This window comes from Panthera pardus, unplaced genomic scaffold (assembly GCF_024362965.1).
Source record: "Panthera pardus isolate Hobbes unplaced genomic scaffold, ASM2436296v1 HiC_scaffold_24, whole genome shotgun sequence".
NCBI classification, from domain to species: domain Eukaryota; kingdom Metazoa; phylum Chordata; class Mammalia; order Carnivora; family Felidae; genus Panthera; species Panthera pardus.
Genome location: NW_026526810.1, coordinates 34,321,354 through 34,340,195, shown reverse-complemented (window position 1 = coordinate 34,340,195; position 18,842 = coordinate 34,321,354). Strand labels below are relative to the sequence as shown.

The 18,842-nt window shown below is 40.5% G+C and overlaps 1 protein-coding gene and 1 pseudogene across 7 annotated transcripts in view; both read left to right on the top strand.

The window, feature by feature from the left end:
- Nucleotides 1–18,842, top strand: part of APH1B (aph-1 homolog B, gamma-secretase subunit) — a 140,483-nt gene that overhangs the window by 11,424 nt on the left and 110,217 nt on the right. For all 7 annotated transcript variants that reach the window (XR_002077998.2, XM_019441875.2, XM_019441872.2 and 4 more), the window contains one exon: nucleotides 17,366–17,493. Coding sequence is in view for 6 of the 7 variants with exons in the window: in XM_019441875.2 (XP_019297420.2) it covers nucleotides 17,366–17,493 (128 nt within the window). In the remaining variant the exon portion in view is untranslated. The remainder of the gene's footprint in view (nucleotides 1–17,365; nucleotides 17,494–18,842) is intronic.
- LOC109262880 (keratin, type II cytoskeletal 8-like) lies at nucleotides 14,013–17,358 on the top strand (annotated as a pseudogene).

Below are 18,842 nucleotides of genomic sequence, written 5' to 3'. Positions count from 1 at the left end.
TTTCTCCACATTCTCATCAATATCTGTTGTTTCTTATATTGTTAATTTTAGCCATTCTCACGAGTGTGAGGTGGTATCTCATCATGGTTTTGATTTGTATTTCCCTGATGGTGAGTAATGTTGAGCATCTTTTCATGTGTCTGTTAGCCATCTGGCTGCCTTCTTTGGAAAAATGTCTATTCATGTCTTCTTCCCATTTCTTAACTGGATTATTTGTTTTTTGAATATTGAATTTGATAAGTTCTTTATAGATTTTGGATACTAACCCTTTATCAGATATGTCATTTGCAAATATCTATCCTTTCCTATTGCGTTGGTTGCCTTTTAGTTTTGATTGTTTCCTTGGCTGTGCAGAAGCTTTTTATCTTGATGAGGTCCCAATAGTTCATTTTTGCTTTTGTTTCCCTTGCCTCGGATGACATGTCTCATAAAAAGTGGGTCAGAGGGGTTGCTGCCTGTGTTCTCCTCTAGGGTTTTGATGGTTTCCTGTCTTACATGTAGGTCTTTTATCCATTTTGAATTTTTGTGTATGGTATAAGAAATTGGTCCAGTTTCATTCTTCATGTTGCTGTCTAGTTTTTGCAACATCATTTGTTGAAGAGACTGTCTTTTCTCCATTGGATATTATTTCCTGCTTTGTTGAAGATTAATTGCCCATATAGTTGTGGTCCATTTCTGGGTTTTCTCTTCTGTTCCACTGATCTGTGTGTGTGTGTTTTTGTGCCAGTGCCATGCTGTCTTGATGACTACAGCTTTGTAGCATAGCTTGAAGTCCAAAATCGTGATGCCTCCAGCTTTGCTTTTCTTTTTCAGGATTACTTTGGCTATTCAGGGTCTTTGTGGTTCCATACAAATTTTAGGATTGTTTGTTCTAGCTCTGTGAAAAATGCTTGTGGTATTTTGATAGGGATTGCATTTAATGTGTAGATTGTTTTGGTGTAGTATAGACATTTTAAAAATGTTTGTTCTTCCGATCCATAAGCATGGAATGTTTTTCCATTTCTTTGTATTCTCTTCAGTTTCTTTCATAAGTGTTCTATAGTTTACAGAGTACAGATACTTTACCTCTTTGGTTAGTTTATTCTTAGTTATCTTATGGTTTTTGGTGCAACTGCAAATGGGATTGTTTCTTTGATATCTTTTTCTGCTGCTTCATTGTTGGTGTATAGAAATGCAACAGATTTCTGTACGTGGATGTTATATCTGCAACTTTGCTGAATTCATTTATTAGTTGTAGCAGTTTTTTGGTAGGATCTTTCAGGATTTCTACAGAGTATCAAGTCATCTGCAAGTTTGGTTTCTTCCTTGCCAATTTGGATGCCTTTCATTTCTTTTGGCTGAGGCTAAGACTTCCAATACTATGTTAAATAGTGTTGGTGAAAGTGGACATCCCTGTCTTATTCATGACCATAGAGGAAAAACTCTCAGTTTTTCCCCGTTGAGGATATTAGCTGTGGGTTTTTTGTATATGATCTTATGATGTTGACATATGTTCCGTATATCCCTACCTTGTTGAGGGTTTTTATCAAGAATGGATGCTATATTTTGTCACATGCTTTTTCTGCATCTGTTGAGAAGATAGATCATATGGTTCTTATCCTTTTATTAATGTGATGTATCACATTGGTTTGCAAATATTGAGCCACGCTTGCAGCCCAGGAATAAATCCCAGTTGATTGTGGTGAATAAATCTTTTAATGTACTACTCGATTTGATTTCGTAGTATCTTGTTGAGATGAGTTGACCTTTTTATTCAAAGATACAGTATAAAAGGACCACCTCATTTCAAATTGCTTTTTCATCCACCAGGTAAAAATTGTCGTCATGCTGCCATGATCATACATTTAGAATTGATAATGTACATAATATAAAATTTATCTTAAATGTTCAAGAAGAATCTTTTAAAAATAGTTTTAAGAAAATTCCATTGTATTTTTTTCTCCACAAGTTATATCATTAGTGCCTGGATGGCTCTGTTGGTTAAGTGTTGAATTCTTGGTTTCAGCTCAGGTCATGATCTCATGGTTCGTGGAATGAGCCCCGTATTGGGCTTTGCATTGACAGCACAGAGCCTGTTTGGGATTCTCTCTCTCCTCTTTCTGCCCCTCCCCCCTCAAAATAAATAAAGATTTAAAAAAATACTTAACATCTTATACTAAAGGAATTTCTGTCCTCAAGGATCTTACCCTCTGGCAGAGAAAATGAGACTAAAAAAAAAAAAAAAAAAAGGAATAACTGTTTTAATACAATTTAAGGTAGCAGTAGAACCAGATATTGGAAGGTATGCCCAAATTTTAAAAACTGCCACAGGTATGGAGGTTCCTCAAAAAACTAAAAATAGAACTACCCTACAATCCAGCAATCACACTACTAGGTATTTACTCAAAGGATATAAAAATACAGATTGAATGTAGCACATGCACCCCAGTGTTATAGCAGCATTAACAACAATAGCCAAACTATGGAGAGAGCCCACATTCCTTACACAGAGGAATATTACTCAGTCATCAAAAAGAATGAAATCTTGCCATTTGCAGCAATGTGGGTGGAGCTAGAATGTATTGTGCTAAGCGAAATAAATTAGAGAAAGACAAATACCATATATTTCACTCATATGTGGAATTTAATAAACAAAACAGATGAGCATATGGGAAGGAGGAAAAGAGAGGAGAGAGGGAAACAAACCACAAGGGACTCTTAACAATAGAGAACAAACTGAGGGTTGCCTGAGAGGTGGGTGGGAGATGGGCTAGATGGGTGATGGGTACTAAGGAGGGCACTTGTGATGAGCATTCGGTGTTGTATGTAAGTGATGAATCCCTGAATTCTCCTGAAACTGTGATTGCACTGTATGTTAACTGAAATTTAAATAAAAACAAATTAAGCTGCTGAGGTAATTTAGTCATCCTGACTGTTTTAGTGATCCCCAAACCCAGTAGACTCTTGTTCTTCATTTTAGTCCAGGCCTTGGTATCTCCTGTCTAGATTACTACCATCAACTCCCAACTGCTTAGTCTTTCCTCAGCACACATTTCATATGAATCTGTCCTATATGCAGGCAGCCACCAAACTGATCTTCTTTATACAAAAATGCATGACTTGCTAAGGTCTCTTCTTTCCAGGGATTAAGTCAGGGCCCATTACATCTGGCTACAAGTTCATGGGTTGGACTTATTTAGAGGCATCTCCAACAAATCTAATTTTCTTCATCGTAAGCATTCCATAATTACAGCATTTCCGGCAGTTTTTTAAAGGAATTATAATGAACATTAGGTTTTTAGAATAAATGTAATGTTAATAGCTAAAGTCTGTTAGAGTCTAGTATAAATGAACAAAACATAATCAGGAGGGAGTATTACTGCTACGCTTTTCTGTATTTTCTGAAATTGGCCTATTATACTGCTACCTAAGCAGTTTGGTTCACGTAGCATTCTCCTAATGGAATTTCTTTTTCTGCCAGCTTCTTTCGCTAGATGGTGCTAATTCCCTTTCATAAGACTAGCTGAAGATGATTCTTTTGGAAGAAAGTGAAAGAAAGATGTGCTAGCAGTTTGGGGATTGTATTTGCAATTTCCATAAATGCAAGAGAAAATGCAATATTCCAAAGAAAATGAAGTATTTTAATGTCTCTGGCTGTTAGGATGGCAGGTTGACCATGCTGTGAATATGACCTATAGAAATAAAGAACAGCTGTCATTTTATTATATGCAAGAGTTTCTTATTTGTTATAGCATCATTATTTGGAACATAAACTCTGAATTATTCATTGAAGACATTTTCATTGCATTTTTTTTCAATATATGAAGTTTATTGTCAAATTGGTTTCCATACAACACCCAGTGCTCATCCCAAAAGGTGCCCTCCTCAATACCCATCACCCACCCTCCCCTCCCTCCCACCCCCCATCAACCCTCAGTTTGTTCTCAGGTTTTAAGAGTCTCTTATGCTTTGGCTGTCTTCCACTCTAACCTCTTTTTTTTTTTTTTTTTTCCTTCCCCTCCCCCATGGGTTTCTGTTAAGTTTCTCAGGATCCACATAAGAGTGAAACCATATGGTATCTGTCTTTCTCTGTATGGCTTGTTTCACTTAGCATAATAACACTCTCCAGTTCCATCCATGTTGCTACAAAGGGCCATATTTCATTCTTTCTCATTGCCATGTAGTACTCCATTGTGTATATAAACCACAATTTTTTTTATCCATTCATCAGCTGATGGACATTTAGGCCCTTTCCATAATTTGGCTATTGTTGAGAGTGCTGCTATAAACATTGGGGTACAAGTACCCCTATGCATCAGTACTCCTATATCCCTTGGGTAAATTCCTAGCAGTGCTATTGCTGGGTCATAGGGCAGGTCTATTTTTAATTTTTTGGGGAACCTCCACACTGTTTTCCAGATAGACTCCACCACAAGTCTGCTAGAACTGATACATGAATTTAGCAAAGTTGCAGGATACAAAATCAATGTACAGAAATCAGTTGCATTCTTATACACTAATAATGAAGCAACAGAAAGACAAATGAAGAAACTGATCCCATTCACAATTGCACCAAGAAGCATAAAATACCTAGGGATAATTCTTTGCATTTTAAAATAATAACCTCAGGGGCGCCTGGGTGGCTTAAGCGTCTGACTTCGGCTCAGGTCATGATCTCATGGTCCGTGGTTCGAGCCCCGCGTCGGGCTCTGTGCTGACAGCTCAGAGCCTGGAGCCTGTTTCAGATTCTGTGTCACCCTCTCTCTGACCCTCCCCCATTCATGCTCTGTCTCTCTCTGTCTCAAAAATAAATAAACGTTAAAAAAAAAAAAAATTAAAAAAAAAATAAAATAAAATAATAACCTCAGATTTGTATATATTTTGTGTTTGTTGTATATGTTATTTATAATTGCTATTGTAACCACTTATTTAGGTATAAGCTCATTTTTTTTAAGTTTATTTATTTTTGAAAGAGAATGAGAACATGTGCGAGTGGGAGATGGGCAGAGACAGAGGGAGAGAGAGAATCCCCAACGGGCTCCGCACTGAGCATGGAGCTCAGTCCCACGAACATGAGATCATGACCTGAGCCAAAACCAAGAGTCAGTTTTTTAACTGACTGAGCCACGCAGGCACCCTGCCATGAGCTCATTTTTAATTTGTTAGTTAAATCTGTAAGTTTATATGTTAGTTTAACATATGTCATTACACATGCCTAAGTAGTAATCAGAATAGGGCCTATGGGGTCACTATGTTAGTGTCAGAGATACACTGTATATAATACCTGTCTGTACATAAATTTTTGTGTTACAAGTAGGCATAGTTTATAAATGATATGTATTTCTAAGTTAATTATTTTTATTTATAGTTGTGTAGCAGGCGAGCATTAAATTTTATTAGAGTCATTACCATCTTAGTAATGCTGTATAGAGGCAAAAATATGGAAATTGGAGTCCTAAGTTCAAGTCTTTTTCTGGCTCATTAATTTAGTATTTTGGGCAAGTCCATTCGATCATTTAATCACTCATTCCACACAGGAATATTAAGTATTTTTATCAAACAGAAGTTATACCAAGCTATGAAAATACAGCTTAATTGGTGTCTGTGCCTTCCACTCTTAGTGGGGGATGAAGACAAACAGCTGATTATAGTAAAGTGTGATAAATGTTATGATGAGGAAGAGCCATGAGCACACAAAAGTCAAGCCCTGACCCATGCTCAGTTGACCTTGTGCTTGCCTTTTTAGTACTTTCTGCAGTTGTTATTAAGTGGTCAAGTGTGTAGTTATTTATGTCTTTCTCTCCAGCTGGATACAAAGCCTTTTAAGCGCAAGGACTGTATCTGTTTTGTTCACACCAGCACCTCGTGGAGTCCTTTATTTCTCAAATATTGATGGAAAAAATGAAAGCTGGGCACAGCTTATGGAGAAAGTGCTATTTGAGTAGAAACTGAAAGATGAATAATAGCTAGGCAGGCAAAAGAAGGAGGTTGTCAGGGAAGAATGTACTAGGTGGAGGGAAGAGGTCTTTTCCCTACTGTCCTGGAGGTAAGAAAGACGTTGTTCATTGGGTAAAGGAAGTACTAGACTTCTGTCTAACCCTCAATTTCCTCATCTTTCTTTTTTTTTTCTTTTATATTTGGCTTTTATTTATTTATTTTAAATATGAAATTTATGGGGCGCCTGGGTGGCTCAGTTGGTTAAGCGTCCGACTTCAGCTCAGGTCACGATCTCACGGTCCGTGAGTTCGAGCCCCGCGTCGGGCTCTGCGCTGATGGCTCAAAGCCTGGAGCCTGTTTCCGGTTCTGTGTCTCCCTCTCTCTCTGCCCCTCCCCCGTTCATGCTCTGTCTCTCTCTGTCTCAAAAATAAATAAACATTTAAAAAAAAAAAAAATATGAAATTTATTGTCTAATTGGTTTCCATACAACACCCAGTGCTCATCCCAACAGGTGCCCTCCTCAGTACCCATCACCCGCCCTTCCCCCCTCCCATCCCCCAAACAAAATTTCCTCATATTTCAAGAAGAACAAAAATGATGCCTAGCTCCGAGTTGTACTGAATTAAATGAAATTAATTTAGAGAGTAAATAATTGAATAAACTGTAAAATGGCATAAAGGTAGGAAAGTCGTTCTTATCAGGGTAGAGAATTTGGTTCTTGAAATTAAAAAACAGGATTTGGAGGATAATTTCTCTAGTTTATGTGGAATCTGGGTTTATTACTCTGAATTGTGTCTCATGCTTTAGAAGAAAAATGTCTTTAACTGGTACTCAGTAAGAAGGGCAGCTAATATTTTATTTTTAAAACTTCCCCAAATCATTTCATTTATATTTTCTTGGCAGTGCTCCTATCTAGGTAAGGTCTTAAACATTGTACCCACTCACTAGGAGAAATCAGCACAGGTCAGATCATCATGTTCAGTTCTGAGCACTGTGATTTAACAGGAATACTAAAGAACTAAAATTGGTACAGAAGAACATTGTGAGTATGGTGAAAGACCTAGAAGCTGTGTCCAATGGGGACTGATTGAAGGAAGAGGAATGTTGAGCCTGAAGGAAAATAAAAGTAAGAGGAACACAGGAGATTCGATATTTGTCCCAATTTGTCATTCCCGTTATAGAATTACGCATCCACATCCTTGCATGGCCTGTCGTGGCCAGGATGTACTTCTCTGCGCTTGAGGTTACACGCAGTAATGTGACGTGAGTTGGTTAATTAATGGATGTAAGGTAAGTCAGAGGCCAAAAAAGCACTTTATGGTTGGGCCTGCCTCTTTGGACTCTGGTCATGTGCCATGAGAACGTGTCCCGCATAGACTTGCATGCAGCTGTAGCAGCCTGTAGCAGTGCTGCCCGGCTGAGCCCAACCTTAATCAGCCAGAGCACAGTCAGTGAGACCTTTAGACCAATGAACATGACTCTTATAACCCAGTGAGTTTCCTTTTTTTCCTATAATATTTTAAGTATAATCCTTATAATATGTCAGTTTGTTATATGTTTAGACTTTTATTATTTTTGTTAATGTTTGTTTATTTTTGAGAGAGAGAGAGAGAGCGTGAACAGGGGAGGAGCAGAGAGAGGTAGACACAAATCTGAAGCAGGCTCCAGGTTCCGAGCTGTCAGCACAGAGCCCGATGTGGGGCTCAAACTCATAAACTGTGAGATCATGACCTGATCTGAAGTCAGACGCTTAACCAACTCAGCCACCCGGTTGCCCCAGGTGTTTAGACTTTTAAATGAAAGCTCTTTGTAAGCAACATTATCTCAAATGACTGTCTTACCAATTACAAAGTGGTAGACTAATAGATTAACATCTATTAATGATACAGAGAAAGTTTTTAACAATGGAGATTAATCTGCAATTCCTACTCTTTTCTGAATGTATTAGAATCTTAATTTCTTAGAATAAATTATCAGAGCTATCTGCCACTGCTTGTGATGCAGTAATATGTCATCAGTGTTGTCATCACATATATTTTTTCGTTATGTTTTCATTATATCAGTAGCATAATAGTCTTTCCTTCAAGCTGTCCATGTAACAGAGAATGGGAAACTCTACTGTTGGAATGTCCTTGGCTTGTTAGAGACTAGCAGCTTGTGATACGTTATCATGGGTGCAGAGCACCGACAACCGTCTTCAGGCACTGTGCAAACAGGCAGCTCAGGAGGCTGCTTCACAGTTTGGCTGAAAAGAACGACGCAGGCTGTGGCTCTAAGACTTGGTGGCTCTTTCAGATATGTTCCAGGCTACTTTCTGAGACACTGATGTCTTTTCTGTCACATGGCTGAGTGGCTGGCCCCTGCTGACCCCTATGCGGCTCAGGCAGTCTACTGGCTTCTGCTGATTTTTCTTCAGGCCATGTTTCTTCTTCTTTGCATGTGAATAAGTCCTTATTTTCTTCATCCACTACTGCCTTTAATTTTTGGTGTTTTTGTGTTTAGTTTCTTTTTCTTCCTAGAGAAATTCCCAGAGAATTTTTTCATAGCAGTGATGAGCAGGATATTACTCTGCAGATGATTTGCACTGGATAAAAGTAACATTTTTGGAATATCATCTGATATAGTATCTTTTTTTCCTTCAGTCCCATAGGGACATATATTTTTTCCACTACCTCACTATTTACAAGTTTGAAAGAGGGGGGGGGGGGGAACCCACCCTGTTTCCAGCTTTATTGACCAGTCTGGCCTTTCTCAGTCACCTCAGCGTGATCCTGTGAGCTCCGTTGCTGTGTTGGGAGCATGTTCTGGGAGTCCTGGCATTTGCTGATCTGTTCTGTGCCTACTTCTCGTCACCAAGGATGCTCTTCACTTCTGGGATCAGTGGTGCCAGTTTGCTCCCCTGCCTCTCCATGGTTCTTCTAAAGAGAACTAGAATGTTCACATCAGGGCCGTTGCATTGCATCATTTCTGGGGAAACCTTTCATATTGTAATATGTTTCACTGGTGTACTCTGAGGTTTTCCTCAGTACTCTGAGTGCTATTACTGGAGCAAGTCTTAGCCAAATTTCCTGGAACCAGACTTTTTGTATTTTATGCATAAATGTTTAGAAATCTTTGTGGTTCTTTTTTAAGGAATTAATCAACCTTGAGGTTTATTTTAAGGGATAGGTCTATTTGATTTTATCAGCTTTTTCATTATTCTGCAGTTCTTCACCAAAGAAGATATATTTTATTTCATCAAAATATCAAAAAATATTTTGATATACAAAGATTTTGATTTACAAAGGTTTACTCAAATATTAACTTTGAATATTGAATATTTTTTTCAACTTTTTAATGTTTTTTATTTTTGAGAGAGAGTGAGCGAGCGTGAGTGGGCAGGTACAGAGAGGGAGAGGGAGACACAGAATCTGAAACAGGCTCCAGGCTCTGAGCTGTCAGCTCAGACCCTGTCTGCTGTCAGTTCAGACCCTGATACGGGGCTTGAACTCGGAAACGGCGAGATCATGATCTGAACCGAAGTCAGATGCTTAGACTGAGCCACCCAGGTGCCCCTTTACTTGAATATATCAATCTTGAGATTGAATTCCCAGTTTCAGATGTTGATTTTCCATCTTTGGGGGATTTTTTTCTTCTTACATTGAATGGAACAATGATTTGAAAATCTGACTTCTCATCAGTAATTCTGGAGGACAGAAAACAGTGCAACAACATCTTTAAAGTGATGTTCTTAAGAAGTCTTCCTCATTTCAATTGATGCCCTTCCATCCTTCCTCTTGCTCAGGCAAAAACCTTGGCACAATTCCTTTCTTGGCACAATTTTTCCTTTTTTCTTATAACTCACATCCAGTCCAGCTACACATCTTACCTCCAACTTTCATTGAAATCTCCATCCAAGTTCTTTTGGCCAACTACACATTTTATCTCCAACTTTCATTTAAATATCCATCCAAGTTCTTTTGTGCTTAGTTTTGGTTTATATATAGCATTAGGAATGAACGGTTTGAGAGCTGGTTTGGAGCAAACACTTAAAGGTAAATCTTGGGATGCCTAAGTGGCTCAGTCAGTTAAGCGTCTGACTCTTGATTTAGGCTCAGGTCATGATCTCATGGTTTGTGAGCTCAAACCCCATGTTGGGCTCTGCGCTGACAGTGTGGAGCCTGCTTGGGATTCTGTCTCTTTCTCTGCCCTTTCCCTGCTTGCTCACTCTCTGTCTCTCTCAAAATAAATAAATAAACAAAGAAACAAACAACTTAAAAAAAAAAAAGGTAAATCTGATGGTGCTGAAACTATTCCAGGCCAGAGACAAACATGGAAAGGCCCTAGTTAATGTCGTAAAGCCAACACAGCATTAATACAAAGCAGTAGAATCCCGAGAACCCACACTCCCGGCCCACTGCCAGAGGATGGGTTTCCCATTAGGGAGTTGTACCCTAGGTTCCCATGAACACTGCCTTAGGCCACTCATGCTCCCAGTGGCAGCTGTAGCCAATAACTTTTGGCATAGTTATCCAGCATTTTTGTGACAATAGCTGAGTAGTAGAGTTTCAGTTTTTTTTAAGTGTGCTACATATGGGAAATAAAAGAGTTGACTCATTCTTCTTCAAAAAGCCTTCCTAGGATCAACAAGCAGCCTTTGGAGCAGAGTTTCTTAATGGCACTATTGACATTTGGGGTCAGATAATTCTTCGTTAGCGGGAGATGGAGGGCAGTCTTGTGTATTGTAGGGTGTTCAACAGCATCCCTGGCCTCTGTCTACTAAATGCCAAAAGTACCCCGCCCCCAGTTGTGGCACCCAAAAATGTCTACAGATATTGACAAATGCTCTCTGGGGGCAAAATTGCCTCACTTGTGAATCACTGAGTTAGAAGGCAGATTTGGGTTCAGTTGGAGAAGAAACTTTCCCACCGTGACTGCTTTAATGAAGTAAGCTTCTAGACTGGATTTGAAGTGGACCCTGTGGGATTTACTTTTTCATTGCACAGAGATTAGTTCGTAAAACATGTAAGAAGTTTCCCAATGCTGACTCCCCACTCTGATGAACTAATCTGAAGAGAGGATTTCATCATTTTTTAACATTTGTTAGGGAGACTTTAAACAAAATCATATCTTTGACAGTCTGTTCAGTTCATGAGAATATTTCAGAAGCATTTTCGTAAATATGAAATGATAAATGCTGTTTAAACACCAGTAGTTAATTCAGATTGCTTTCAGAACATCTCTTTTATGATCTGTATTAAGGGATAGTACTACCCCTTTCTTATTGCTATGTAATATAAGATAGTTTTCAATATGTCTTTTTTAAATCTTGGAGAATGTTATTTGATCAATGTATATATTTCTATATTATTATAATTAGGTCACAGGAATGTCATGTTTTTTAACGCTAAATTTTAAGTTAAATCACTCTTATAGGAAAAGCATTTTCAAAAATATTTAGTTCTGTGGCTTGACTTCTACTTTGGCTAGGTCAATGGAGATTGCTCAAGAATCCAGAGAGTTTCTGCAACCAAGAGGGATGGAGAACAGTCCCTCACTTCACAGAACCTTGACGCCCCAGACTCTTTTCTTACTTAGAGAAGGAAGCCAGAAGCTCATTAGTAACTACATTCTGTCTCTAGGCAGTTGAGGCTAACCCTTGGCTTTGCTAAGTCCTCCTCTGCCTGTTGCTGCCACCACCCAGCAACAGCCTTTGGCTCTTTCTGGCATAGTTGGAGATACTCTGAAGTTGTCGAGGAAAGCCAGATGATAGCAGTGTCTGTGCTGGTAGGATCTAGTATTAGAATCAGTCGCTATTTTAAGCTGCTATCTTTGCAGGGACAGAAAAGTAGATACAGGAATAAGGGAGAGAGGGACAAGCATGAAAATGAGGATATTTGTGAATCTGTGTGCTGAAACATTTAGAGTATATTCAGGAAGAACAAAAGAGCCAAATAGTAAATGTGGCCTCTTAAAGATAACACTGAAACATTTTGCTTAAAAATGGGTTAGATTAAAACATTCTTTACCAAGGGAATTTGACTTAAAAGATATTTGGAAGAGGAAGTCCATTATCAAACTAGCAGCTACAGTTTCACAAACAGATGTACAAAATTCGTTAGAATGTTAATCAGGTTTCTGATTAATGTTCCAAAACACTAGAAATTATAGAACTTCCTTTTATCAGTCTGTATTATAAAGAAGTTGTGAAATTTATATGATTAAGTTAGAGAAGTTTTTTTTTCTATTTTTAAGAATATTAGAACAAAGCACACTTAGGGTTAGATTCATTGAAGGAATTGTTGAATTTTATAGTTAGGAACATGAAATGAGAAAGTTTTACTAATGAAAAGATAATATCCTAGAGTAGCAAATCCTCTAGTTGGAATTCTCTTTACTAGAGACAAGCATCAACATAGTATGTATGTACCTCTAGCTACATGTACATGGCAGGATACTCAGGTCTCCATTTCTCTTGGACCTCTAACCAGTTGCAGAGGGAATAAACAATGAATCGCAGTATTCTAAAGAGCACATTGTAATAGGAAAGTCTTGTGATGACATGGAAGCCAGCCAGAAATTAATGCCAGCCGAGTAAATAAGCAGTCTGGTAAGCATATGCAGTGTTTTCACAAATGTCCGAGAGGTCCCCTTTGGATACTGTTAATAAAACAGGAAACTGAAAGGATGAGGCAGAGTCCCATGGGATTGTGTTTTGTGCACCGTGATAGCCCCAGTGCCTGGAACAGTGCCTGCCCATAATGGACATTGAATAAGTATGGGGAGGAAGAAGACAAATGTAAAAGTAATACCAGGTCAGAGGAAGAAATAAATGTCCAAGAGTGAAGAAGAGTGCATTTTATTTATTTTTTTTTATTTTTTATTTTTGGGACAGAGAGAGACAGAGCATGAACGGGGGAGGGGCAGAGAGAGAGGGAGACACAGAATCAGAAACAGGCTCCAGGCTCCGAGCCATCAGCCCAGAGCCTGACGCGGGGCTCGAACTCACAGACCGCGAGATCGTGACCTGGCTGAAGTCGGACGCTTAACCGACTGCGCCACCCAGGCGCCCCAAGAAGAGTGCATTTTAAAACATAGCCCAGTACCTAGGAAACTTGGATAAATGTGGTAACCGCTTGCTGCTTTGCCTCGCTTTCTTTCCCATATGACAGTATAACTCATTAAAGGCTCTGCCCTACTCATCTTTGAACCTGGAGACGTTGGCAGATGGTAGTATCATTTATTGAAAAGCTGTGGTTTATATTAAAGCACTGTTCTTCCCTGGAACAGCCCTATGAGGTATTATTGGCCCCATTTCTGAAATAAAGGAAACAGAAGGGGAGGGAGGTTAAATAATCTGGCCAAAGCCATATTGTGGAGCTCGCATTCCATCTCAGGATTGTGTGACTCCTGAGCTCCTATACAGAATCTTTAGGCCAGACTATCCAGGTGCTCAGTAAATGTGTGCTCAGTGTTTTTTAAAAATGAAGATTAGGTGTCCTAAAGAATTCACCAAGGAGATGGCATCAAGCTAGATCTTAAGTAAAAGTAAGATTTGGATGTGGTGAAATGTTGCCATCATCCCAAAGGTACATATTTTAAAACTCCTCCTCTACTTTAAAGTATTTGTCATCGTTTCACTAAATGATGTCATTATATATAAAAACTTGCCTTCTAGGGGAGCCTAGATGGCTCACTTGGTTAAGCTCCCGACTTAGGCTCAGGTCGTGATCTCACAGCTTGTGGGTTCAATCCCTGCGTCAGGCTCTATGCTGACCGCTCAGAGCCTGGAGCCTACTTTGGATCTGTCTCACTCTCTCTCTGCCCCTCCCCTGCTCATGCTCTGTCTCTGTCCCTCTCTGTAAAGTAAACAAACATTAAAAAAAAATTAGGGGCGCCTGGGTGGCGCAGTCGGTTAAGCGTCCGACTTCAGCCAGGTCACGATCTCGCGGTCTGTGAGTTCGAGCCCCGCGTCAGGCTCTGGGCTGATGGCTCAGAGCCTGGAGCCTGTTTCCGATTCTGTGTCTCCCTCTCTCTCTGCCCCTCCCCCGTTCATGCTCTGTCTCTCTCTGTCCCAAAAATAAATTAAAAAACGTTGAAAAAAAAAAATTAAAAAAAAAAAAAAAATTAAAACTTGCCTTCTTCTAATCACAACAATTATATCCTTTTAATGTATAAGAGTTTTGTCCTTTTAATATAGTTTTTAGATGTTTTTAACTTTGTATAAATAGTGGTTGGTGTCCTACAATATACTTTTGTCCCCACTAGCATTATATTATTGAGATCATTTATATTATAGAGCATATAGTATTCCATTGTGTGAATACACCACAGTTTATCCATTCTGGTAATGATGGAAATTTTTTGTTAATATAAACAATGATAGTATAAATATTCTTGTATATGTCACTTGGTGCACATATATTAGAGTTTTCCAGGGTAGTGGTTCTCACATTTGAGCATACATCAGAACCACCTGAAGGGCTGTTTAAACACAGGTTGCAAGGCTCATTGATTCAGGAAGTCTGGGGTAAGTCCCAAGAATGTGCATTTCTAACAACGTCTCAGGTACTAATGATCTATTGATCCAAGAACTAACTGCTTCAGAGTATATATCTAACTGTGGAATTGTTGGAGTGAAATAGAGAGCACATACTTTCAATTTTACTAGGTAATGCTAGATTGTTTTCCTATCATCAATGTGAAAGCGAATTGTCAGACTTGAATTTTTGCCAGACTGGTGGGTGTTAATGGTATCTTTTTATGTGGCTGAAAGGGGAAATCGATATGCTTTTTTTTCTTCATATTAAAACTTTCAGAATAGACCCTAGAAGCAGCTTCTTGGCTCCTTCTCGAACCTCAGGCAGGTTCAGCCTACCTGCCTTCACTCCAATTTCCACACTGGCCTCCACCATGTCTATCAGGGTGACCCAGAAGTCCTACAACGTGTCCTCCTCCGGCCCCCGGGCTTTCAGCAGCCTCTCCTTCACTCATGCGCCTGGCTCCTGCATCAGCTCTGCCCTGTCCTGGGTGGAAAGCGGCAGCAGCTTCCAGCGTGGCCTGGGCAGCAGCATGAGTGTAGTTGGGGGCTACGGCAGGCCCGGGAGTATGGGGGGCATCACGGCTGTCTCAGTGAACCAGAGCCTGCTGAACCCTCTTAAGCTGGAGGTGGACCCCAACATCCAGGCCATGTGCAGCCAGGGGAAGGAGCAGATCAAGACCCTCAACAACAGGTTTGCCTCCTTCGTCGACAAGGTGCGGCATCTGGAGCAGCAGAACAAAATTCTGGAGACCAAGTGGAACCTCTTGCAGCAGCAGAAAACCTCTCGCAGCAACATGGACAACACGTTCGAGAGTTACATCGACAACCTTCGGCGGCAGCTGGAAACCCTAGGCCAGGAGAAGCTGAAGCTGGAGGTGGAGCTTGGCAACATGCAGGGCCTGGTGGAGGACTTCAATAAATATGAGGAGATCAAAGAACGTGCAGACATGGAGAATGAATCTGTCCTCATCAAGAAGGATGTGGATGAAGCTTACATGAACTAGGTGGAGCTGGAGTCCCGCTTGGAAGGGCTGACTGATGAGATCAACTTCTTAAGGCAGCTGTACAAAGGGGAGATCCGTGAGCTGCAGTCCCAGATCTCGGACACGACTGTGGTGCTGTCCATGGGCAGCAGCCACTCCCTGGATCTGGATGGCATCATTGCCAAGGTCAAGGCCCAGTACGAGGAGATCGCCAACAGCAGCCAGGCTGAGGCTGAGACCATGTACCAGATCAAGTACTAGCAGCTGCAGACATTGGCCGGGAAGCATGGGGATGACCTCCATCTCCCAAAGACGGAGATTTCCAAGATGAACCAGAACACTAACTGACGCCAGGCTGAGATTGAGGGCCTGAAAAACCAGAGGGCTTCCCTGGAGGCCACCATAGCTGATACCAAGCAGCGTGGGGAGCTGGCCGTGAAGGACCCCAATGCTAAGGTGGCCGAGCTGGAGGCCGCTCTGCAGCGAGCCAAGCAGGACATGGCCCGGTAGCTGCAGGAGTACCAGGAGCTCATGAACATCAAGCTGGCCCTGGACATCAAGATCACCACCTACTGCAAGCTGCTGGAGGGCGAGGAAAGCAGGCTGGAGTCTGGGATGCAGAACATGAGCATCCACACTAAGACCTCCCACCAGCTACTTGGGTGGGCTGGTCTCAGCCTACAGGGGCCACATGAGCCCTGGCGTCAGCTATGCCTTCCAGTCCGGCTTCAGCTCTGGCCAGAGCTCTGCTTCCTCTGGCCATGTCAGCTCCTCCAAGGCTGTGGTGGTGAAGAAGATCGAGACCCGTGATGGGAAGCTGGTGTCCGAGTTGTCTGACGTCCTGTCCAAGTGAACAACCACTGTGGTCCCTCCCAACCTCCCCGCTCCCGTGGCTGGTGGCTGCCGTAGAGCCTGTGGGGGAAGGAGCTGTGCAGGGGAGCGTCGGGAATGGGAGGCCCACCTAAGCCTCACCTCAGTTCTTGGCCTACCCTTAGAGGGAGTCCACCACCCTGGGTACCCCCCTCTTGCCCATGTCCCCAGCTAAAAGCCAATTCAAGAGTTTTTTCCCAAATAAACCCTCAGATGGCTCTGCCAGTCCCCCTCTTCCCCCCAAAAAAACCTTTCAGAATATGCGGAATTGGTTCATCTTAAATAATATTTTCAGGGCACAGGAAACACATTCTTTTCCACAGAAAAATCTGGGATCAAATTCAGTTTTGGTTGCCTAAGAAGAATCTTAGATAATTGTTGTAATTTTTAATGTTTTTATTCTTCCATTGGCCTTTTTAAAAAGGAAAGAACACAGGAGCAATTCCACTTTAGTGAGACTTGTGTAAACTGAATGTACTCCGTTTAATTGAGGATGGTGCAAAAGGCTAATTTGGAAAGAGTTGATTAGATACCACACTAGTTTTATTGCGTTCCTCAGAGATACTCCTTGAAAGCCAGGTCCAAGCTGACTTTAGGTTTAACAGGTTTAACAGGTTCACATTCTGATGAGAAGCTACTGCAGACCTGGCGCCTCTTTCAGAAATGTTGCTTTCCAGGGCCGCCTGGGTGGCTCAGTCGGTTGAGCATCCAACTTCGGCTGAGGTCGTGATCTTGGGGTTCGTGAGCTCGAGCCCTGCATTGGGCTCTTTGTTGACACCTCAGAGCCTGGAGCCTGCTTCGGAAGCTGTGACTCCCTCTCTCTCTGCCCCTCACCCTCTCACGCTCTCTCTCTCTCTGTCTCTCAAAAAATAAACATTTAAAAAAAAAAAAAAGTGTTGCTTTCCAGTTTACTATTTGAGCAAATGTGTGTCAAAGTCCTGCTTCTGGCAGGTGGTAGTTAAACTCTCAAGGTGGTGTACCGCACCCCAAGAGCCTGTTGTATCATGACCAAGTGTGACTGGGCTTTGGCATCCGTGTCTGTATGACTGGACACTAATTGATAACTGTCTTTCAGCTTTCATGACGCTGGTTATCATATTGCTGCACGTGTTCTGGGGCATCATATTTTTTGATGGCTGTGAGAAGAAAAAGTGGTCTGCCCTTCTTGTAGTTCTTCTGACCCATCTGCTGGTGTCAGCCCTGGTGAGTATTGATTGTCACCATGCTCACAGTATTTTTTGGATCATAAGTCCACATACGGTACATTCCACTCTCAATGAAATACATGCTCATGGGAAGATGAAGCTCTTTAATGAGTGAATGGTAGATAGATAAATCATCTATTCCTACAGAAAAAGCCACTCTTAATTTGTTGGTTGATTTCATTAAAGACTTTATTCTATGTATCTATCTATCTTTTATGGGTATAGTCAAACCTGAAATAGTCTTGCATTAGGCTTACATTATGTAACACATCTTAAATAAGTACCATGTTATTAGAAATCCTTTTCATATATACATTTTAATAGCCTTATATCATTACATAGAATTATATTATAGTTTGCTTAACTGATCACATCTATTTCAAAATTTTGTTTCTTACGATGCTGTCTTGAACATCTTTGTACATGAAATTTTTTCAATATGATGTTTAGATTTCATAGAATGAAAATATGAAATTAAATGGTACAAATATTTTTAAAGCCCTTGATATAAATTGGTAAAGTCCTCTCCACAAGGGTTGTACCATTTCTACTCACTCTGATAAATAGCAAGGGTGCCCATTTTATTCCCTCCTCACTGAAATTATAATTATTATGCCAGTTTTCTAAATAACTAAAATTTAAAAAGAAAGCTTGACTAGCTATATTTCTTAAGAATATTTAATGGTTTGGGTTTGACTTTCATGGCAATTTGCCATGTATTTACATCAGAATTATCCCCACTACTGCCTTGTCCAGACCCTTATCATTTCTCATCTCTTAGTTTTAGAAGGGTTCTTTCTGATGGTGTCCTACCTCATGTTTCTCTCTTCTCCATCCACTTAGAATTTATATCAAGTTTTCTCATACTGGGCTCCTTGACCTCTGATGCATCTAAAATGAAGTTTTGCAGGGGTGCCTGGCTGGCTTAGTTGCTAAAGCATGTGACTCTTGATCTCTGGGTCGTGAGTTCAGGCCATCAGTTATAGGCGTAGAGATTACTTAAAAGATAGATAGTTAGATAAAAATGCAGTCTTATTGCTTCCCCTTCCTAAAACCTTTCAGCGGTGCAGGATACTAAAGTTAGTGTGATGGCAACTATGTGAAGCCAAATCTTCATGGAAAAAAAAGACTGGAAAGAGAAAGCATTAAAATACTAATAGTATTTATCTCTGAATGGATTCTTTTCTTCTTTATAATTTTTGGCATGTTCCAAATTTTCTGCAATGTACACTTCTATAATCAGAAAGGAAATTAAATGAAAAAACAAATGTCCTTTTCATGGATCCATTTGGCTAATTCATTCATTCGACAAATATTTACTGAGTACCTTCTATGTTCCAGGCACTG